Below are 25,160 nucleotides of genomic sequence, written 5' to 3'. Positions count from 1 at the left end.
TTCTCATTCATCTTTCTTAAAGATAAATGAGAAATACAGGCAAAACACTAAACACAATGCCTGGCACACAGTAAGGCCTCGACAAATTCTCTTTTCTCTACTTGTGGATGATGATGGTAAATCAGAATATTGAACATAAAATAACCAAAGTATCTATGTATTAGATAAGATTGAGAGATCAAAAATTTTGGAGAACAGAAGGGAATCCACTTTAAGCAAATTGCAACACCCAAATTCAAACCACTCTCGGCAACAAAGTCAACTTTATTTTTTTAATGAACAGTATTTGAAGTAAAGGACAGTCAAAACTTAGAATCCAAATCAAGTTCTGAAAACCAAAACTAGATTTTGTAATGTCCTGAGTTGATACACTCAGTTCAGTTCAGTCACTCAGTCATGTCTGATTCTTTGTGACCTCATGGAGCACAGCATGCCAAGCCTCCCTGTCCATCAGCAACTCCTGGAGTTTACTCAAACTCATGTCCATTGAGTCGGTGATGCCATCCAACCATCTCATCCTCTGTCATCCCCTTCTCCTCCCACCTTCAATCTTTCCCAGCATCAGGGTCTTTTCAAATGAGTCAGTTCTTCGCATCAGGTGGCCAGCGTATTGGAGTTTCAGCTTCAACATCAGTCCTTCCAATGAATATTCAGGACTGATTTCCTTTATGATGGACTGGTTGGATCTCCTTGCTGTCCAAGGGTCTCTCAAGAGTCTTCTTCAACACCACAGTTCAAAAGCATCAATTCTTCGGCACACGCTAGTTAAGATTTATACAATGAGTGTCTGTGTGCCAGAATATTTCTGGTCAGAATGACAACTGGCAGTTGTGACTCCCATCCCTTTAGAACACAAGGCTTAACAGCTGGGAAGAAAAAGCCCACAGTAGGATTCATGTTAAGCTTTCCTAACAGGAATGGACACTAAGACTCTAGAGATGACAGAGCTGATAATAAAAGGCAGCCTCAGGGTTTCCTCTTCCAACCTTAACTAACCTTGAAATGAAAGTCACCCAATATATAATTTTAAAAGGCCAGATTTGGTTGATGAAGATAGATCCACAAGATGGAGTCATTATCCTCCTTACCAAGCTTTAGGGATTTCTGGAATTTCATTTGAGAATTCTATGTATTCCATTCCCAGGTCTTCAACTCTGTTCAGTTTAACCAGTATTTGTCAAGTATCTACTGTGTGCTAGGCACTAAGGAAATAGAGTGGAATATAGAGTCAGAGTCTATTTTAGAGGAGCTCAGAGTCTGGTGGAAGAGAACAGTGTGCAAGAGACACCAGTTCACTGCATGTGTGCTGTAATAGCACCCTGCACATTTACTGTACAGCCTCAAAGATGGGCTCCATGCCCAGGACTGAGAACCATTCGGAGCAGTCTTCCTGATGGAGTTGAACCAGAATGTAGTCAGAGTGTGTGAGTGTGTGCATGTGTGTGTATGTAAGGAAGGTAGTGGTGGTACAACCTAGAGTTAAGGCCATCTGTTTTTATCCTTGTATCTTTCTTGCATCCTGTGCTCAGTTGTGTCCGACTCTGTGACCCCATGGACTATAACCTGCCCGGCTCCTCTGTCCACGGAATTTTCTAGGCAGGAATACTGGAGTGAGTTACCATTCCTCCTTCAGGGGATCTTCCTGACCCAGGGATAGAACCCACATCTCCTGCATCTCTTGCATTGACAAGTGCATTCTTTTTACTACTCCACCTGGGAAGCCCAGAGTGGAAAGTTAGTAAATAGCTAATCATACAAATGTATGAGTTGGTGTGCTAGAGTTATGAACAGACTGCTCTGGCAACACAAAAGGAATGACAGATTGCCTCAGGAAAGGCCACCCGAAGAAAGGTTAGAGGAGACTTTATTAAGCAGAGAAGAGAATTTTCCCCAAATGGTCCAAGTTCACTTGTTATCTCAGACTAATTATTTTATCCTCAAGCATGTCCTGGTTTGAACAGTAAATTACATGGTCACACCATATAGAGCAGCAGTGTAGTGGAGACTTCTTGCCTTCCCGCAGAATCATCTTCTCTTTTTGAAACTTGGTGGCACTATCTCCCAACCTGACTTGATGCTGGAGGTGGCCCTGTGACTAAGTTCTCTTCAGTGGAATGGGAGCAAAAGTGATGTGTTCCCAGCAGCAGAAGAACTGAAGAAGAATGAAAATTAAAAGTTAATGTGCTGCTTTCCCTATCACAAACTTCTCCCGTCACAAAACTAACTTGCACTGTAATAAAGGAGAGCTTGAAATCAGGTGTGACACTGAAATTTGAACAAGGATGAAATTTTAAGAGACACAGATGTAGAGAACAGACTTTTGGACTCTGTGGGAGAAGGCGAGTTTGGGATGATTTGAGAGAATAGCATTGAAACATGTATATTACCATATGGGAAATAGATCACCAGTCCAGGTTCGATGCATCAGACGGCACTCAGGGCCGGTGCATTGGGACGACCCTGAGGGATGGGAGGGGAAGGGAGATGGGAGGGGGGTTCGGGATGGGGGACACATGTACACCCATGGCTGATTCATGTCGATGTATGGCAAAACCACTACAATATTGTAAAGTAATTAGCCTCCAATTAAATAAATTAACTTACCCCCCAAAAAATTTTTTTAATACCTGTAAGTACTAGGTGGTGATAGATCTGCTTAAGATGTCTTATAATGGACACTTCATGGCACTGCCATGCAATGAAAAGCAAGTTGCCAGATAATATGGAGGTAATACCATTTCTGTAAACATAAAATCCATATATTTTACATGTACTTATATTTCTATATATGTGCATAGGAAAAGATCCAAACTGTTAAAGACAGTTAACAGTACCTCTGAGTACTCATTAGTTGCACTAATCAACTGTATTAGAATGCATTAATAGAAATTTTCAGAATGAAAAAGTAACATTGAGTGTTAATTTTGATAATCCTAGAGATGAAGGGAATGTTAGGTAAGGAATTAAACACAAGTTAATATGTTTGATGATAGCTGCTATTAGTCAGTGAATCTTAATTTAGTTTTTTTGGACATACCTGAAATAAAAGTCTCCTGAAGTTTCCAAATGTAATTTATTTTCTTATTAATGTCATCTAATGTCAAGTTGTATAAATAGAATTCTGATTTTTAGCTCTGAGTTTTCATAATTAAATGCTCTAGTATGAAGGACAAGTTTGCCAATCTGTCTGTTACTATCTAGCTATTTCTTCCATTTTAAAATCATATTTTCTGATATATCCAAGATGTAATTAAAATTCATGGGCAGAGGAGGCAGACATGCCTGGATTTGAATCTCAGTTTTTTAATTTTTCTTTTTACTTGTGTTATAAGTGAGTTACTTTATCTCTTTAAGCATCAGTTACAGGACTTCCTAAAGCTCTTTTGAGGATTAAACTCTACACTGCATCCCCAGTGCCCAGAATGACAGAGTAGACAATGAGAATCCCACCCTTATCTCTACCCAGTCTTTGCTCTCATCTCAGTTCACTTTTAAGAAACAGTAAATATGGTTTAATGCAGTTATTAAATAAAATAAAACTTCCATTGCCCTGCATTAATTTACACTACCCAGTCTCTCAAAAAAGTTTTAGCAGGCAGTTGGTAATTTGAAAGTAAAGGTGTTAATAGTATTTTACCTCTTTCGTCTCTTTTGTAAATTTCTTGTTTTCTTCTGAATTATATTTTATCTTGTAAAGATTGAAATAAAATGAGGGAAAAGATAATTATGTTGGGTCAAATGTGGACAGAAGACAGATTTTAAAAATTAGTAGTAACTCATACATATTGGTAGTAACAGGAAAATAAAGCAATATTAAAAAGAATCTATTTTTTATGCTTATGTATTAATATTTCAGAAAATTTAGTTTGTAGATATAAGCTGATATAAATTAAAAAAAAAGAGCTACACCACCCAGAGTTTCACCTTTTGAGTAGCTATTCTTAATATTTTAGTGCATATACTTCTCATATCCTGATACATATTTAAAATCTTATTTACTTTTTGAGACCACAGTTTTTCAGTTACTATGTTGTTACCATTTCCCATTATTCAATTTCCATAACATTATTTTAAAGGGATGATGATATTCTAGTCAAAAGCTTTATTTTACTAATATTCTTAATTTTGAACATTTATGTGTGCAATTTTTTTTACTATTGCAAAACAATGTTTTGTCATCATTTTAGTCAATTTTCTGGTGCATATCCATGATTATTTTTTATTGAAAAATTCCTTGAAGTGGAATGTTTAGATAAAAAGTTGTGTACATTATAAAGATTTGATATACATTGCTAAATTTTCCTCTAGTAAGCTATAATATTTATGCTTTCATTGGCAATACTTGAAAGCACCAGTTTCCCTGTATTCATTAATCCTTGAATTCACGAATCCTTATTAGTAGAAATTTTTTTTTTGACTGGTCAGTCAGTAAGTTAAACACATCATCTCATTGTTTTAGTTTGAATTATTTTATTAATAGTAATATTTAATTTTTTGTGCTTGTTTTATTTGGCCCTTGTATTTCTTTTATGAACCATATATTTGTTTCCTTCGCTTCTATTTTCCTTGGTGTTTATTTTTTTCTTAATTAATTTTTTAGTCTACCTAAAGTGTTCTTTAAAAGGAGAAGGGGGCGGCAGAGGATGAGATGGTTAGATAGCATCGCTGACTCAATGGACATGAGTTTGGGCAAACTCTGGGAGACAGGGAAAGATAGGGAAGCCTTGCATGCTGCAGTTAGGGGTCACAAAGAGTCAGATGTGACTTCACAACCGAACAACAACAAAGTGTTCTTTATATATTAGGTATATGAATCTACTTCATGTTGCAAATATTTTCTCAGTATGTGTTACTTTTTAATTTTATTAAATTTCCTTTTTAAGATACAGAAGTTTAAGACTTTCATTTAGTTAAATCTGTCAATGTTAGAATTTTTCAAACTCTACAAATTCAACTATATTATATCCTAGCATTTTTATGGTTAAATCTTTAAGTCACTAAAAGTGTTAAAAGTAAAAAAAAAAAAAAAAAATAGATCCAACTTACTGTTCTAAAGTATTTGTTAGTTGGTCATTCTAATTCTACCTGCAAAATCCACCCTTTCTTTGTTGAATTGAAATTTGGGCCACAGCCTCTTACCTGAACTTTTTGGGACTAGCAGAATTCAGAATTTGTTATGTTTTGGATTTTAGAAAAGTAATGTAGTACGTAGACCATATATTATAGAACAACTGTAGTAGGAACTGAAACGGTTCCCTGAAATAAAGTACTTCAGTATTTTCACAGTAAAACATTCACACTAAGTGAGATAAGTCTATAAATTAGTCCTTACTAGGTTTTATTGCCTGATAAGTTCTAAAACAACGTTCAGTTTTCAGAAATTTTTGAATTTTGGAATTGTGCCTAAGATATATTAGACTTGTATCATATTTAACATGTCATAAAGCCCTAAATATATAAGCTTTGTCTATTTTGGCTTGATAATTAGTTCCATTTTCTGTCTTATGCTCCACAATGTGATATACTACTTTAGTGATTTTTGTTTTAATCTATGTTTTATTTTTTTTAATCTATGTTTTAATATTAGTTTTACGGTCTTCTTTTTTACCCCCAAATTTCTTGATCATATGTTTTAGGAATATTACAGAATTTTTTCCTCAATAAGACAGATTACATGGAGAATTATAGATTAATTTGGGGGAAGCATAGCCGACAGGGTTGAGCTGTGTTGACAGTGGACAGAGCTGTGCTTCCTGTGTCTGGGTACTGAGTCACTTTTGTATTCACTCTGGAATAAATGTTTAGTGGTCCATCTTCAACTTTCAAGACCAACTTGAAAATTGCTGGTCTCGACACATTTCTGAAAGTGTATCTGGCTGGACCTCTGAGACGCTCTCATGGTTATTAACACCATATACAGTATTAGCATCTTAGAGCCTCCTAGCAGCCATGCTACAAAGAAACCCATTAATTGTGATTTAACCTAGTGTTAAAGAAAATCATTTGACTACAAAATCCCTATATCACAATATCCAGCACATAGTTTAGGAAATAGTTGTCTGGTGCAAAGTAAAAGTACTTAGAATTTGAGGGTTTTCATCCATCACTAATCTATCACAGGTGTTTATTCAATGTTCTGTTATGGTTTTGTTTACTGGAGGATATAAAAGAATTGTAAGACATGGTACCTTACCTCAGGAACACACGCAATGAAAACAACCAGGGAAATGCTGACTGTGGAGCTGCACTTCTCAATGGACTGTTAACCCTCTGAAGGTACAGAGGCATCTAATTGATATTTGTATTACTGGAACCAGTAATACAGTACATTGTTTATAGTAGCACTGCCTTCAGTAAATACATTAGATAGAAGAATGAAAGAAGGGAGAGAGGAGCGGCACTGTCTTCGGGACGTGGCAGTCTATTTTGGCTCATACATGCATATGAGATGAGGACAAAGCCAGAGTGAGCCTTACCAATGAGATTGAGCCAAAGCTGGGTGACGAAGGATTAATGGGGACATTTCCCTCATCACTGTGGGAAGTAATGATTGAAAATAGGCTTATTGCGCATGTAAGGCATATCACACAGGATGATACGGCTGAAGACAAGATGGTTAGATAGCATCACTGACTCGGTGGACATGAACTTGAGCAAACTCGGGGAGATAGTGAAGGCTGGCAGGCTGCAGTCCATAGAGTCGCAGAGTCAGATACGACTTAGCGACCAAATAACAACAAGGTATATCATCCCCAGACTAACCCATGTTCAGACACTGTTTCATACTGATAGAGGCCCATCTGGCTTACCCTGTTTGGGCCCCAGAGCCTAACTATGGTTCTCAAGGAGTTCTCTGATTCAGATAGCTACTTTAGCGGGTGAGAGAAAATGTGGCTCATTACTTCGTGTAAAAACTGAAAAACATTCTAGTGTGGGAAATGACAGAGGGCTGCTCTAATTAAGCAGCCTGCCACACATGCCTCTCAGCTGAACTCTGTTCCTTAGCTCAGTTGACAGACTGACTCTCTTACACGTGTGTACACACTTTGTGTGCAAAATAACTAAATGACTGAGGTATTTTCTGACACATATTTTCTGAGGTATTTTCTGATCGCTTTCTTCCTGAGCTCTTGCCCACCGAATCTGGGGGGAAAATAACTGTCCAATTCAGTTCAAAGCTTAGTCTGAGCAGATCATTTAAATAGTTATTTTAGATCATTATTTTTCTCAAATAGACTCTCCTGTGTCCTCTTGGTTTCCTTTAGGTAGTACATGGAAGAAGAGGTGTGGCTTTCATATCCTTAAGGCACCGGGAGGAGGGGCCCCTGGCCTCATGCTGGCCCATTGGAATCACTGGTTAGCACGGCAGCTGCCTGCCATGGTCTTGTCCCTCTTCTGCCTCCAGTGTGTGGACTTAGTCTCTTCTCTTTGCTTTCTCTGGTGGTGCTCCTGGCTGATACAATCTGAACCTGACTTCTGTGATGCTAGAGATGGCCCCCAAAGGACTGACTGAGACACCCACCTGGCCCTGGCTCGAGTGGTTTGTGGGGCCGCTCTCACTACAGCCACTCTCCTCACCGTGCTGATAGCCGGTGGCGGACGTCACTGAGCCAACTGCCTGTCACACGACGCAGAAACCGAAGGTGGTTCCGGGAAGCTAAACCCAAGCCACACCCTAAAAAAGGAGAACTTGGGACCTAATCCTTCTGGCTTCTTTCCTGCTTCTCTCTCTGAGACTTCTTCCAGTTTTCCCTCTAGGACAGAAGGAAGTAGGCTTCTGTTTTGTTCTTGCATTACGTCTTTCTTATTTCTGATTCCAGCAAAGGCTTAATCACAGTCAGTCATTACTCCTAATCTACAAGAGAATTTATAGTCTGAGTCATCTAAATTTAGCTGCTTATATGGTTAATTGGGGGTGAAAGGTAAAGAGTTTTCTTGAGAGGCACATCTTTCAGGGCAACAGTCTTTTTTTCTTTAAGTCAACAGTCGTATATGTAAGAGTATTATTTCGTTGCACATTTCTGTTGTACATGACAAAAGCAGTGTTATTGTGACAAATCCTAGGGATGCCTGGAATAGTTTGGACAGTCACATTCTTGGAAAGGCCAAAATGAAAAGGATAATTTTTAAACCATTATTCTAGTTACATTACCCATTATAATACCTGAAGGACACATTATTAAGACTTTTGAGTGGGATAATTTTAGTTACTAGGAATAGAGGCTCATTCAGATGGTCTAAAGTAATGGGGCATTTATTGTGAGGACATATATGGCATATCTGTTAGAGTTTATTGGTTATAGTCAGTGGGGTCTGGCTTAGGCTAACCTAGGTGAAAGAAGAATTTAATGGGGGTGGCAGGTGGTAGCAAGTGGGATTCAAGGAAAGACCAAAAAAAGGGGATGTAGAAAGAACTGAAACAACTCCAGACATCTGGATTTAAGGGACAAACTCTTGAGCGTGCTATTAATGGGACAGATTCTCTCCAGCTGTTTACCTCTCTGTGTGGTTTCCCTCATGACTCTGTGTCTCTGAAGAAAGAGGATGATTGGTCTCGGAGAGTTAGGGGTCTACCCCTTGGCCAAAGTAGTACAGTTCCTCCAAAACGTCACACGACAGTGGAAAAAATGGAGAATCAGGGCAAGCTGAGTTGAATTTAGGCAAGTGGCTTTCCTAAGGGTTTCTGTGATAGCTCAGTTGGTAAAGAATCTGCCTGCAATGCAGGGAGACCCTGGTTCAATTCCTGGGTTTTCTAATTAGGCTTTCCAAATTGTGACAGAATGTCTAGCAGAAAGTTTATAATCTGGCTACTAAGTCAGCACTAACTCAGCATCACTTTCCCCACAGAATGTGGAAGAGCTAGAATTGTTTTATGATTACTTAAAACAAAAAACAGGGAAGGAAGGAGATTTTTAAAGAGGTTTGTTTCTTTAATTAAGTGTTGAATATATTGAAGGTAAGCACAGAGAATTCTCTTTTATATCCCTTTAGACAAACTATAAATATTTTAAAAGTATTTATGTTTTAAAATGGTTGTAAAGTATTTGCTGATTTTTAAATATTATGAAAATTTCTTTCATAAATTATCTTTTAAACTGACTTCAAGAAGCTGCAGACTCTGGTAAAGGTAGCTTTTTTTTTCTCAAAGAATTGGCAAGGATGGGAGTGGAATCCCTGGCTTTGGAAGGCCTGTACTGTATAAACCATCTTGATTGCCAAATGTCTCAGAACTAATAATATATGGCAGAGCCAGAATTCACAGCCAGTTTTAAATTAGAAGTTCTGCTCCTTCCCCAAGTCTAAAAGTGGCACTCTTGAATTTTTTTGTAGAAGGAATTTAAGTGGGATAACTGGGTTAGAAGTGGGAGCTAGGTCAGGACTTTCTTAAGGGAATCTCTTAAGACTGGAACTAAGTATATATATAGCTTGTGAGGATAGGGCTGAACCAAGGCAAAGCCAAGAACTAAGTCCTTAATTCTGCCCTCACTATAGGACCAGCACCTACTTTATAGTTAAATTCAGAAATAGATTAGGTATGGGTTGCACTAACCATCTAGTCCTTGATGTCATTCCTTCCAGTCAGACCATTGCCAAAGCCAACTCACTTGGAGCAGCTCTACCCTTCCTCTCTGCTTATGCTTTAAGGCTCAGGCTTCTCCCTTTCCCCTTCCAAAGTCATGTCAAACCAATCAGTAATCGTATTTAGAACAAATTTTGTCATGTAATTAATTACTAGTTAGTAATTAATTAATATGAATTAATAATATTGCCCTATATTATCACTTCTTTACCTAGTTAGACACTACCCACCCATCATTTGTGACTTTCTGTCTTCTCCAACCACTCCATCCTCCAATAATATTTTTGTCTTTTGTATTTATAGATTTATTGTTTGTACCTTCCACTGTATACTGTTTCTCACTTTCTATTTTTTATCTCAACCATGTTGCACTTTGCTTATTTGTACCTAGATAAATGTCTAGTACAGCATGTGAGAGCATGTTATATGATTTAATGTTGTGATTTTCTAAATTGGTGAAGTGATTTGGAATCAACTGGATTCAGTTCTAGGTTCCAACTATCTCCTTGCCTACAACTCCAACTTTATTTAATTAAGAGCTAAGCTTTTATTTAAAGATTTCAGAGACCACCCCTCCTTGCCCCACCATGAAGATCATTTATTAAACAGACCAGGTGTATTTTTCATTTGCCTGGCCTAATTATAAGCCTTCAATCCTGGTTCTGGTGCTTCTTCACAGTCCCTAGCTTGATTTTGAATAAATAGTAGATTTTTAATAAACATTAAGATGAAATAAATAGTATAATATTTATATCTTATGAATTTTTAGATTTACTTCAACTCTAAAGGATATTTAAATTCATTTTAAGTCAAAAATAATTCAGATTTCTCTAACATTGTAAGTGTTAAGCACATAGGATCATTTCTTAAAGAAATTAACACAAAAGCAGGAACTTAAAAAAACCCCATGAGTGTTCCATGAATTACCTTTAATATTTATGGCAGGAACAGATAGTATTTATTTGACATATTGACCTGTTTACCAATTTCATTTTGTGCATCTGAACTTTTCAAAACATTGCTTATATTTTGGTTTCATCTTTATTGGCAGGTAGTAAACCAAAAATAGCAGCCTGATCCAATTTAAAATGATACAGGCTCATTATTGTTCAATTATTTTACCAATTTTTTGTGTGTGGCCACTCTTTATCAATTACATTAATGCATTTCTAGACACAAATTATTTAGGTTGACAGAATTCAGAGTTTTTCCTGGACATACATGGTACCAAATAGTGGCTTCCCCCACCCTCCTAGCCGCCACCTTCTGTTCCCATACATAAATGGCAGCCAGCAATGGCTGGAAACAAAGGACTCTCTCCCAGTCTCTGAATACAGTGACATTCATTCTGAGAGAAGCAGGGGCAGCTTTTTGAAAGCCGACTTCTTCAGCTCAACAATAACACACAATGAGTTATTGACTTGTTTATATACGGAGCTCTTTTCAGTAACTAACTCTGACTCCCACAGTCTGGACAAATGATTGATTTCGTGGTTAGAAAAAGAGAAAGCTCTCGCGCTAAACTCTGTAGTGCAAACTACTTCTTCCCCATTTGTTCCCTAACTGAATAGGACCTTATTAAAATGCACTTTCCAAAAAAATACCTGCAGCTGGTCTTTATAACCATGTTTTGTATATATAAATAAGTAATTTGTCCCAGTCTTTTGTATATTAACAGACCATTGGAAAACTTGTCAATATATATGAAGGCTGATTGTCCTGTTTTTTATGCTAAACTGTATTGCCTATTGATCTGCATGTAAAATATGGGTCAAGTAATTTATTAATATATCAGTATTTACTGATCAAAAATAGATTTTTGATAGAAAGATAGATTTGATTGTCTTTTTGGGTTATGTTGCTTTATTAAGAGCATTATACTCAACATGTATCACATGTTTCACATTTAAATCACTAGCTGTTCTTCTGGAGAACATTGAGAAGACTGCATCAGAACTACAGTCCAAGCACTGATAGATTGGCTGGATAAATAGGCTCTTCTCTTTTTGATTAGTACCTATCTGGAATGTCAATATAAATTACATAGAACATACCAGGTTGTTTGATTACCATATCATTTATAAAGACATTAATAATTGGACTATGGAATTTACTTTAGAGTTATTTTTTCCTATAAAATAGATTTTATCTATCATGTTAAATTTTTACACAGTCTTATGATTTTCATAAATACACCTTAAAATATTTTGCTTGTGTGTGTGTGCTGAATCATGTCCGACTCTATGTGACCCAAGGATTGTAGCCCCCAGGCTCCTCTGTCCATGAAGTTTTCCAGAGAAGAATACTGGAGTGGGTTGCCATTTCTTCCTCCAGGGGATCTTCCCGACCCAGGGATGGAACCCAGGTCTTTTGTATTTCCTGCATTGGCAGACAGATTCTTTACCACTGAGCCACCTGGATTGAGGAAGTTAAAAGTAAATAGCACATGGTTTACGGTAAAGTTATCCACAGCAAAAAAAGAAAATAGGAAAGAATAGCCATATAATGTTAATGATATACATAAAATGAGATAGCTGCTTTTCTATCTGTATTTCTCCAGCAGGAGGTCTTCAGCCTGTTTTCCTTTCTAGGATGTCCATAGCACAGCTTTTCTGAGCCAGCACATGTTTGAAGAATTCCTCAAAATTAAGAGTACTTTCTATTATGGTCACAATGTGCCATATGTTTTCTATAAAACTATTCATTACTCATCTAGAGCTTTTAAGGCTTTAGAGAAAGTAGAATATCTGCTACCTTAGCATTAATACAGTCCATGAAATTCTCTAGGCCAGAATACTGGAGTGGGTAGCCTTTCCCTTCTCCAGGAGATCTTCGCAACCCAAGGACTGAACCCGGGTCTCCTGCATTGCAGGCGGATTCTTTACCAACTGAGCTATCCGGGGAGCCCTAGCGTTAATAGTTTTATGTAAAATATAGTTTAAAAGGTAACCACCACTAGAAATCATTTCATTGGGATCTGTTGTTTCAGGTGTAGTTTTGGATTTCTTTTCTTAATTCATAGACATTGTTTGAGGGGAATTTCCTCCTTTTTAATCTTGTTTCTCTAATCAGATCATTGTCTTTAATCATTTTGTTCACTTCTCTTTGACAGAGCCATCATGTTCCTTGTTTCTTCCACATCTGCTACTGTCTTTGACTAGTCCCTTGACTGTTCTTTTCTGGTTGCCATTAATATTGAATGAGCCCACTTTAACCTAGTTTTGGAAGGCCAGTGTTTGTTACTTACACCCTTTTAAAATCTTAGTGGCAAACTCTGATGAAAATGGTGAATTAAACCTTCATATTTAACTTGTTGATATTTGGGTATAAGTACCCAAATATTTGTGGGTATTTTCTCACTTTAAAAAAAAGGCCATTAAAGAAAAAAAAGGCCATGATATAATTAGAAAATGGTGACTTGATCTTCCACTCCTCTGTTTGGTGGAGATTTGACTTTTCATAGTTTTATGCAAATTGGAGCCATCTTTCCTGTTTTTTTTAATTGAGAGATATATTGAAAACTGATTGCCACAATGTCTAGTTAACCCTCCTCACAGTTAACCTTTCTCATAGTTACAGATTTTTTCCTGTGATAAGAACTTTTGAGATCTATTCTCTTAGCAACTTTCATATATGTAATATGCTGTTATTAATTATAGTCACTATGCTGTACATTACATCCTCATGACTTATTTTTAACTCAAAGTTTGTACCTTTTGACTTCCTTCATCCATTTTGCCCACCCTTCAACCCCTTTCCCACCTATGGCAACCACCAATGTTCTCTGTATCTATGAGAATTTTTTTTTTTTTTAAGATTCCGTATGTAAATGAGATCATTCATTTGCTATTTATCTTTCTCCATCTGACTTATTTCACTTAGGGTAATGCCCTCAAGGTTCATCCTTCCTGTTTGTTTTTTATTTTCAATTGGAAGTTTCTACCTCTTTATACATGAAAACTAGCTTCAGAAATTTCAAGTCCATTGACAGAAAATTATTTCATGTATGTTAGATAAGAACAGCAAATCAAAAGCATCTAATTTTGTCTTAATGAAGAAACAGAATGTCCTCCTCCGAAGTGACAGAAGAATCTTACTATTGTTATTGTGTCTGAAATTTGAGGAAGAGATTGAGGAATGTTAGAAACTGCATTCTATTAATTTGACTTTTTACTTTCAGTAATTTTCTCTAGACTATTATGTTAAGATATTTCTCTTTTAGAATGTCTGGTCTCTTTTCAGAAAAAGCCCCATGTATGTATCCTTGTGTTTTGTTGACAGTTTATTTCTCACTATCATACCGGGTTCTCTGTTTGGTACTATGTTTGTGATACTTTTCAGTAATATTAATAAGATTTTTCCCTCAGCTTATGTAGATTAAGATAGTGCTATAAATTAAATGTAAGAATGAGGTGATTTTTTCCAACTGTAGTAATTTTAGAGGTAAAGAATTCCTACTTTTTAAAGAGTTACTTGAAAGCAGCTCTAAATGTCATGGCCCTAGGAGGCCTCGTTAGAATTGGACTTACTGCTGTGGCATCAGGGAGTTTCCTAACTCTGTTTTTGTTTCGTTTTGCTTCCCTTCAAAAAAGATTTGTTCTGAATGTTTTTACATTTGGAAATTAACTTTTTAAAGAAAAGATGATCTTGGTGACAGTTTACACATAGGCTTTCATATGTGGAAGTTGAGTTTGATATTTGACTTTTTATAATATTACATTTTCTGTATTACTTTAGCACAGGAGAATATATATTCCTTTGGGAGATTGATTCTAAGAACATTCTCACATGATGGTATTTTCCCATTTTTATTGAGATATAATTAACGTATGACCCCTGTGTAAGTTTACGGTAAATAGCATGATGACTTGAACTTCATACATTATGAAATGATTACCACAATAAGTTTAAACATCCATCATTTCGTATAGTCTAAATTTTTTTCCTTGTGAACTCTTAGGACGTACTGTCAACTAACTTTCAAATATATCATGTTGTATCATAACTGTAGTTACCATGTATATCACATGATTTTTTGTTTGTTTGTTTGTTTTCAGTGTTTCTCAATCTAGGAAAGGGAATGGCAAACATTGCCTGCTGTCCAAATTCAGTCTGCCACTTGTTATCTTTTTTAAGTTTTATTGGGACATAGCCACACTCATTTATTTATTTATTATGTATTTCGTGCTACATTCCCTGGTGCTCAGACAGTAAATAATTTGCCTGCAATGTGAGAGACCCAAGTTTGATCCCTGGGTTGGGAAGATCCCCTGGAAAAGGAAATGGCAACCCACTCCAGTATTCTTGCCTGAAGAATTCCGTGGACAGAGGAGCCCGGTGGGCTACAGTCCGTGGGGTCGCGAAGAGTCAGCATGACTGAGCAACTTTCACTGTCTCACTCATTTCATGCCACCTAGGCAGAGTTGAGTAATTGCAAAAGAGACTTGTCTGTTTCCCTTTCCCCAGAACCTAAATATTTCTTATGGAAATGTTTGTCAACTCCTTATCTAGGGTGTTCCTCAGGATCACCTAAGGATTCCTTAGGTTTTTCCCTTCTACCAAAACAGAATCTCTGATATGCTGAGCTGTGTCACATATCAGTAGAAGAAAAGTTTACAGATTTGATACTATTCTTATAGCATTGACCCCTGCCCCCATTTTGTCCCAAGTAGAGGAGTGGGTCTTCAGGCAGGGTATAGATTTAAGATTCATGTTAACTCAAACATGATTTGCTAGGCATACTATTGAGAAAGCCTGTTTAAAACAACAACAGCATTAACAAAACAAAACAAAAAGCATGATCATTATTTATTCTTAATATTCACTAAGAAAATACCCTATGGCATGTCCGTTGTTTAAGAACTGTTAAATATTTCGGTTTAGAAGTTTTTGTATTAGGCTGTTAACTTTCTTTCTTCCTGTTATTACCAGTCTATTAATTGAATATTATTATATGAGTCTAGCTTTTTCCTTTTTTTTTTTGGAAATAGCATTTTTTTTTGATGGGGATTGTTTATAAAGAATGGGTCACATTCACTTTTTTGTAACATAAGTTTATAGAATACCGTAGAAAATCTTTATCGGGCTCTGTTCATGGAGCAGGTTGGAAGTAACTGTTAGGTATTTTAAGATACAGCATACTCTGCCATGAAGTACTGTAAATCATTCTGAACTGTTCTGGAGTGAATTGACATTTGGTTTTGGTTTATATCCTTGAATTCTTGTCCTGACATAACAGCAATCAATTTATTCCCCACTGGCAATGAAACACTTTACAAGAAATATCAGTCTAATTTTAAAAATGTTGCAGTTAATTTTGAAAAATGCTTTTAAAAAGTATTCACCAGTGTCAAATATTTGCTATTTGGAACCCCCCTCCCAAATTATATTTTAGTGAGCTTAAAAACAGTAAAAGTGGAAGTGAAAAATTCAGTGCGAAATGTTTTAAGTATAAAAACATTTTGACTTATTTAATCTAAGTGGGATTAATTTTCACATACCTATAGGCCAAATTAATTTGAAATCACCTTCCATGATAATGCTGAATTAGTTGTTTAAATAAATGTTGCTATTAGGTGTCAATATGTGCCTATTTTCATGTCATTTGCTTTTTTTTTTTTTCTAGTTGAAACTGGCTGTGAATGAACAGAAAGGGAAAGTTACTGAAAAAGTCATTCTTTCAATGACAGTGAAAGAACACCGTCAGGCACAAGCAGAAGTAAGGAACTTAATTTTTAAACTGTACTGTAAAACTGTAATAAGTACTAATTATAAAATTAAGACAAATTTTACATGGGTTTGGTAGTGAACCAACTATAGTTATCTGATAACAACAATGAAAAAACTGGTCAAAACTGGAAATTATTTTATTGATATAGGCACCTTGAAAATTATCTTCTTGAAGGAATTAATCATATTATAATTTTCTGAAACTACTTATAAATATTTTCTCATAAATGTCCTAAATTAGGAAATTATTACATGCAACCAGAATCTAGGCATTACAGAATGTGCTAACATAGGAAGAACATTACAATTTTATTGAACTTCAAATAAATAATAAAATCTTATTTTTATTTTCTGACTTTCTGTGAATAGAGTTATCTTTCTGTATTTGAGGAATGTTAGCAATGTTATCTCTTATCTCGAAAAAAACTGTAGTTTATAAATGTCAAGGCTAAGTGAGCTAATCATAAGATTCTGTAGGCAATATTGTAATGAAGAACTATTAAAGCAAGGCTTCTTCTCTCCAAAGCTCATGCTGTGAGGTTGACAGCATATTCCATAAATGAAATAATAATACAAAATTGGTGTTAGACAAAAGGGGAAAATGATTTTCATGTAGTTTCCTGGAATGCAAAAGCATTTAATCTTTGTGAGGAAAGATCATGAATTTGCTAATTTCCGTGTACTACTGTCAGTAAATAAAATCTATAAGCAACTTAAAGAATAAGAGAGCGTGAATATTTAAAAATTAAACTTTCATGTAATTTTCTTTTGACATTTTGGCAGAGAAATCTATCCAAGCTTTAGGGTTTTAATATTTTCTTATCACTGTAATTGCATTTCCTTTGCTAGCTGTGTATTTTAGAATAGAAGAACAGGTGCAACGCATCAAATTTTCCTGAGTGAATTCAATTCTTTAAGTTAGAGACTATATTAATATTTGAGACTTATATATGTGCAGTATTAAAGATTATATTGTAAACATTGATTGGAAATCTCAGTAGAAAATATTTCAGAAAACAAAAACAATTTTATAGATTTAAGTTATAGTTCTGATTCCTTTCACTTAATATTACAAGTGATTACACTTAATTTAATAAGTTAAAAACTAGGTTGTTAGTTATAAATTAAAGATATTGTCCTCTGTGTGATTTTTATTACAGAAGAAGAGTTTTTATGAAATTTTCACAGTAAGTTTAAAATAAATCTATCATATATGTTGATATGGTCAACTTTAGGAAGTGCAAATAAAAACCTCGAGTTGAATTAGTATAATTAAAATTATATCTATAGTAACAAGTTATTGGAGAATAAATAGAAAACAATCCAAAAGAATGAGCAGATTAACTATTTTCTACATTTTAAATATTATAGTTGTTTTGCTCTTCAATATTTTATGTAAAACTACAATTTCAATGGAACTGAAAATTTGAAGTGGTGCAAGAAAATGATCATTATGCTAAAAATATCATCTTTAATGCCACCTTGTTAGCAAAACTGGAAATGAAAATTATTTTTTTGTAAAATTCAACATTATTAATGCTTATTTGACATTCCTAGTTTATTACTATCTTAATGTTTATTTGGTACTTACATCTATCACTATTCCTCCTTCAAAGGGACTTATTTAGTCACACATTTGCTTAATCAGTTATGTCTCCAAATGCCTTTTGTTTGCTTCAAAAATTAACCATGTGTGTGTGTGTGTGTAATAATCTCTAAATACATTCCATACACTATGAGAATACTTTTTATGTCGTTAATTTGATGGTGATTATATTTCGATGTGTAAGTCAGTGACATCAAGTTTTGTCCCTAATTCATATACAGAGATGTTAAATCATGATGATGAAGAGAAATGAAAAAATGTGGGGGATGAGGAGATTGTTTCAACATTTTTTTTTGCCCATAGTTTAAAAATTTTATAAAAATATTATATATCGAGATGTATTTCAAAACCTAAAGTAAACATCATAAAAATCTGAATTTAGATTTCTGCTACCTGTAGTTTTATCTTAAAATCTTAATTTATTTTATGTAATTTTTCTACATGAAAACTAGGAATAATAATAATATATTTCTGGGCTCAAAAATCATTGCAGATGGTGATTGCAACCATGAAATTAAAAGACTCTTACTCCTTGGAAGGAAAGTTATGACCAACCTAGACAGCATATTAAAAAGCAGAGACATTACTTTGCCAACAAAGGTCTGTCTAGTCAAGGCTGTGGTTTTTCCAGTGGTCATGTATGGATGTGAGAAGCTGGACTATAAAGAAAGCTGAGCACTGAAGAATTGATGCTTTTGAACTGTGGTGTTGGAGAAGACTCTTGAGAGTCCCCTGGACTGCAAGGAGATCCAACCAGTCCATCCTAAAGGAGATCAGTCCTGGGTAGGGCTGATTTTGAAGCTGAAACTCCAATACTTTGGCCACCTGATGCAAAGAGCTGACTCATTTGAAAAGACCCTGATGGTGGGAAAGATTGAAGGTGGGAGGAAAAGGGGACGACAGAGGATGAGATGTTTGGATGGCATCACCGACTCAATGGACATGGGTTTGGGTGGACTCTGGGAGTTGGTGATGGACAGGGAGGCCTGGCGTGCTGAGGTTCCTGGGGTTGCAGAGTCGGACACGACTGAGCGACTGAACTGAACTGATGTATCATAAGACTTCTTTGAGGTGATGATATATGTTGATAGAGCAAGCCTTTTGAAATGGTCTGCTGGATATCTGAATGTAATTTTTTATTGTCAGTTTCAAAGTGTGTTATTCCAGATTCTCTGAAAAGTTGACACCAAGATGGAACTTAAAATGTGTATGGGCTTTAATTGAGGGCAGAAGTAGAAGAGGGCAACAGAGGATGGCTGGGTGGCATCACTGACTCAATGGACATGAGTTTGAGCAAAGTCTGGGAGATAGTGAAGGACAGGGAAGCCTGGCATGCTGCAGTTCATGGGGTCACAAAGAGTCGGACACGACTTAGCGACTGAACAACAGCAATCCTCTCACAGGCATTTCATCTATTAAAATCCATACTGGGGAGAGCTCAAAGTAATACTGGGAGACCTGTCGGACTGAAATGCAGGCTTGAACATGAGTGAAGGAGAGAGGAAGGGAAGACTGGGTGGAAGTCTATTGGGCAAGCTGAGGAGAATGTGGCAAAGCTGGTGACACATGCTTGAGTCAAGGTTGTCCATCAGAGGAGTGTTGTGACTCCCTGGATTGGACTTGTTATAGTGTCTTTGGCCATTGGTGCCTACCTGGTGATGGATGTAAAAGCATAATAGCGTGGACCCTTGGTCAGTTATGCCCCTGTAGTTAGAGGCTTATGAAACGCATCCTTGTTGCTTCCTCAAAAGGTATAGTTGACATCGTCCTTATTGCCTTCATCATAGCCTTCTTGCTAAGTTATAAAAATATTTTTAAATGTCTTTATTTTCAATCATCCCTTTCCCCATGAGTTGATGGGAATGTTGGACTCTTAAATAGGCCTAAAGGCAGTGCATAAATGACCTCTGGCTGGAAACAAGATAAAACTCCTTCCAAAATAATTTCCCATTAAAAAGTTGAGAGTAGTGACAGTGATTGGAATAAGAGATGGTACACACTTCAGTTTTCCTGGTAGTTACACTGTAGCTCATCCTTAATTTTAAGATTAAGAGATACTTAATTTTGCTCAGAGGTTCCCATGTCTTTTCTAGTCTTCATTCATCAAGTCTGGTTGTATTCACTTCTCAGCCTAAAAAAACACTGTACTCTGTACCTGAAACAAATAAGAGATTTTAGGGAGTTTAAAACACCTATTTTTATCTCCCAGCCCCACTTCTGGTTCTTTTTAATTATGCTGTAAATTAGAAAGTATCTTGGTCTTAAGTTTAAGCACTGACCTGCCTTTGAGACCATCCCATATGTTGTAAGTCCAGATGGTGTTTCCTAGCATGGAGGCTGCTGCCCTTTTGTGCTGATTCCAAGTGACAATTTAATACACAGTGCTCTGGAGTCTCCTCACTAACATATATGGACTCAAAGCCAAATGGCACTCAGACCAACAGCTAAACTCAACATCTAGTGAGAAGCTAGATGCTCACTCAAATAGTGAGGAGTGAGGAACTTTCCTCACTCAAAAGCCAGGAGCTCCTCAAAGAGTCATTCATAATAGTTAAAATACAGTATTCACAATGTATGGTTTAGAATGTACACCTTTCATAAGTATACATTTAAGAATGTTTATAAATCAAGTAATATTTTGTGCTTACTCTAAATCATCTTGAGACTTTAATTAAATTCAAGAGTTGCATCAATGTATCACAGAAACACAACCAAACTGCCCTACGTGTGTGTTTATTGACAGGTGTGCATTTGCATTCTTTCAGAAGTTTGGTTTGTTTCCTCATCAGAATACTCAATTTTTTTTTTTTTTTGCTACCTTCTGCTCTTTTGTCACTCTCCCAAATTCTGTACAAGTGTCACTTCCGTGCTGCATTTCCACAGAGAATGAAGAGTAGAATGTGTAGGCTTTCTACTGCACAATGAGATGGTGCATTTTTTTCAACATATGCATACGTAAGCCTTCTTTTGTGAATGGGACTGATAGGGTCAGATAATGTTTAAAGGGAAAGGCTTTATGTCTCTCAGGCCTCTATGTTTCCACATGGATGCTCCCACACACACATAGATTGAATTATGAACAGACCCATTAATGCTGGGATCACAAAAGGTCAAGTTTTGTCTTTTTTTTACCCCCATTCACATTGCCTTTGTAGAGAGGGAGAAAAAAAGGGATTTGCACGAAAAAAAGTTTCATGATGAGGAATTTTAAACATATTCCCCCTTTTAGCAACATCTGTGATTTGAAAAAAAATCATGTTATGTAAAATGATTCAGAAATATTGTTTTACCTACCCAGTTTTGGTATATGAATTATTTCATGCATAGTGTTATCTTTAAGGGTAACACGACACTTTATCATAATAACTGAGAAAAAATGTAGCACTTTCAGAATAAAAGGCCTTATGAATATGTAAAGTAACAAAGTTTGAATAAAATTGGATGGAAACTTTATCAAAACATCAGTGGCAGAATTCTTGATATATGTTCTCCTATGTTTAAGATGTAAGTTAATCTTCGCTATGGCATCTTATTTGATAATTTTGTTATTAAAAATAGGTCATAATTAGTATAATTTTGCTTCACATACATTAACAGATAATCATACAGCCAAGGAAAATAGCAAAAATGATAGAGAAAAGTTTTGAAGCAACAAAGAATTTATAGAAAATGAAACTTTAAGGCTCTAACCAATAGCCCTTTAGAATGCAAATGACATCATCGATTGTATGGTTGGTTGATTTCTGATGTCACATGAAATCCCCTATCAGTGAAAGGCTATGAATTGTGACAGTAAAGCCAGTCATGTATAAAAATGCTCTCAAATCAAAGCCTGAAATTCCTCCTTTTTTTTCTTTTGATGGCGTGCTATAGCATTAGGTACAGTATATAAAATTATAGAGAGAAGTATTATTGACTAGCAAAATATATTGCATGTTGCTTAGTATATTTTGAAGACTACATAAAATTGTTTCTTTTTGAATTACATGGTTCTGGGTATAGGTTCAGAGAAGATCGGTGCTTTTCAGAAGTAGTGTGGATGCATGCTCAGTCATGTCCACTCTGTGACTGCATGGACTATAGCCCCTCAGGCTCCTCTGTCCATGGAATTTTCCAGGCAAGAATACTGGAGTAGGTTGCCGTTTCCTTCTCCAGGGGATCTTCTTGACCCAAGGATCAAACCTGCAACTCCTGTGTCTCCTGTATTGGCAGGCAGATTCTTTGCCTTTACTCTACTGGGAAGCCCAAGTAGAATCTATTTAAGGTGTTTGAATATTAGATTTAATTTTGTCAGATAACTGTAAGAGCAAGTCACCTGGTCTGCTTTGGTCTCTAGCTTTGGTATGATAGATACTATTATCCATCATCTTTGAGGATCATACTGCTAGAAGGTAGTATGGTAAAGATAAAGATGAAAACATTGACTAAAATTGAATCAGTTATCACTGCCATATCTTAAGTTTTGCAACTTTCTTATAGAGTTAACTGTATTTGGGAAGCATAGAAATTTGTTTCAGAAAGTAAGAAAAAGTCTTGAATCTTGAAGAGCAAGATGAAGAAGGCAGTAGGGTTGGTGAAGGGTAGGAGGGGAGGAAGGAGCTACTTGGAAGGTTCATTATACTATTGGAGGTAGATTAATTAGGTGGAGATGGCAGGATGGCTCAGAGAGGGAGAGTTTAGGACAGGGACCACTCAGTATTTATTTTGATAATGCCAGTAATGGGAGGGCATGAGGAGATGAAGACTTGGGCCAGAGTATTACTTATAAGAAAAGCAAGGAAGGAGAGGAAATATATGTGTTTACAAGAAGGGTTGATAAACTACAGCCCAGGGGCCAAATCCAGCCCATTGCTTGTTTTTCTAAATAAAGTTTTATTGGAACATAGCCTTGTCAATTTGTTTACATATTGTCTGTGGCTGTTTACAAAGTAGAGCTGCAGGGTCAAATGGTTGTTTGTTTGTTTAATATTTATTTATTTATTTGGTGCTTTGGGTCTTAGCTATGGCATGAGGGATTTTCTATCTTTGTTGCAACATATGGAATATTTAGAAGTGTCATGTAGGATCTAGTCACCTGATCAGGAATTGAACCTGGGCCCCTGCATTTGGAGTACTGAGTCTTTGCCAATGGACCACCAGGGAAGTCCTCAGGGTTGAGCAGTTTTGATGGAAACATTTTAACACAAAACTGAAACTATTTATTATCTGGCTCTTACAAAGAAGTTTGCCAACACTTTATTTAGAAGAAAGCATTGCTTAAAGAAAGCAAGTGGTTGGTCACATAGGGACAAATAAGAAAAACACCAAAAAAAAAAAAGGAATAATTTAAATTAGTTTTCTTATATGCATATAATGCTTCTAAAGTTCTTCAGTCTGTTCAGTTCAGTCGCTCAGTCATGTCCAACTCTTTGCAACACCATGGATTGCAGCACGTCAGGCTTCCCGGTCCATCACCAGCTCCCGTAGCTTTCTCAAACTCATATCCATCTGGTCGGTGATGCCATCCAGCCATCTTATCCTCTGCTATCCCCTTTTCCTCCTGCCTTCAATATTTCCCAGTATCAGGGTCTTTTCCAGTGAGTTGGCTCTTTCTCATCAGGTAGCAAAAGTATTGGAGTTTCAGCTTCAGCATCAGTCCTTCCAATGAATATTCAGGGTTGATTTCCTTTAGGATTGACTGGTTTGATCTCCCTGCAGTCCAAGGGACTTTCAAGAGTCTTCTCCAACATCACAGTTCAAAAGAATCAATTCTTCGGTGCTCAGTTTTCTTTATGGCCCAACTGTCACATCCATATATGACTACTGGAAAAACTGTAGCTTTGACTAGATGGACCTTTGTTGTCAAGATAATGTCTCTGCTTTTTAATATGCTGCTGAGGTTTGTCATAGCTTTTCTTCAAAGGAGTAAGCAGTCACCATCTGCAGTGATTTGGGCCCAAGAAAATAAAGTCTGTTACTGTTTCCATTGTTTCCCCATCTATCTGCCAGGAAGGGATGGGGCCAGATGCTATGATCTTAGTTTTCTGAATGTTGAGCTTTAAGCCAGCTTTTTCACTCTCCTCTTTCACTTTCATCAAGAGGCTGTTTAGTTCCTCTTTGCTTTCTGCCATAAGGGTGATATCATCTGCATATCTGAGGTTATTGATATTTCTCCTGGCAATCTTGATTCCAGCTTTTGCTTCATCCAGCCTGGCATTTTGCATGATGTACTCTGCATGTAAGTTAAATAAGCATAGTGACAATATGTAGCCTTGACGTACTCCTTTCCTAATTTGGAACCAGTCTGTTGTTCCATGTCCGGTTCTAACTGTTGCTTCTTGACTGGCACACAGATTTTTCAGTAGCAGATAAGGTGGTCTGGTATTCCCACCTCTAAGAATTTTCCACAGTTTGTTGTGATCCACACAGTCAAAGGCTTTACCGTAATCAATGAAGCAGAAGTAGATGTTTTTCTGGAATTCTCTTGCTTTGTCTATGATCCAATGGATGTTGGCAATTTGATCTATGGTTCCTCTGCCTTTTCTAAATCCAGTTTGAACATCTGGAAGTTCTCGGTTCACATACTGTTGAAGCCTAGTTTGGAGAATTTTGAGCATTGCTTTGCTAGCGTATGAGATGAGTGCAGTAGTGTGCTAGTTTGAACATTCTTTGGCATTGCCTTTGGGATTGGGATGAAAACTGACCTTTTCCAGTCCTATGGCCACTGCTGAATTTTCCAAATTTGCTGGCATATTGAGTCCAGCACTTTAACATGATTCTTGGGAAAAGTTAAATATAATTGAGTATTATATATGTATATATACATAATATCATTATCGTATGTATAGGTTTCAAATTAACTAGGCAAAATAGAAAAGTAAGTGTTCAGATCATATGGATAACAGTACAAACTTGCTTTCATTTACTTTCCTGAAATTCTTGTGGGAGGGATAGAAATCATTGGCTTAACGTTAGAGTTGTTTGGGGCTAATGCCATATTTTTAGCTGAGACAGAAAGAGAATGAACTGTCAGTACATGAGAGACTCTTGAAGAACGATTTCTTCTTTTACCTGTGGACGCTGAAGTAGGGCTGAAAATCTATGTGATACTTTCAAGACCAAGAAAGACAGTTAAAACTTACTATGCAGAAAACTACTCTATTTAAAAATGTAAACACTGTAATAATATCACATGTACATGAGACTTTATAGATTAGCCATTGTGTTGTCCATTCTTTAGTCTCATCTAATTCTTAGTATGGTAAG

The 25,160-nt window shown here is 36.3% G+C and overlaps 1 protein-coding gene across 1 annotated transcript in view; it reads left to right on the top strand.

Moving 5' to 3' along the window:
- The window catches only part of DCDC1 (doublecortin domain containing 1), a 449,122-nt gene that overhangs the window by 183,152 nt on the left and 240,810 nt on the right, over nucleotides 1-25,160 (top strand). Inside the window, exon 9 of the mRNA XM_043481537.1 lies at nucleotides 16,206-16,298. Within this exon, the coding sequence (XP_043337472.1) occupies nucleotides 16,206-16,298 (93 nt within the window). The remainder of the gene's footprint in view (nucleotides 1-16,205; nucleotides 16,299-25,160) is intronic.

The sequence above is a fragment of the Cervus canadensis genome, chromosome 11 (genome assembly GCF_019320065.1).
Source record: "Cervus canadensis isolate Bull #8, Minnesota chromosome 11, ASM1932006v1, whole genome shotgun sequence".
NCBI lineage: Eukaryota > Metazoa > Chordata > Mammalia > Artiodactyla > Cervidae > Cervus > Cervus canadensis.
Note: the sequence above shows the minus strand (reverse complement) of the source record. Positions and strands in the feature narration are given on the sequence as shown.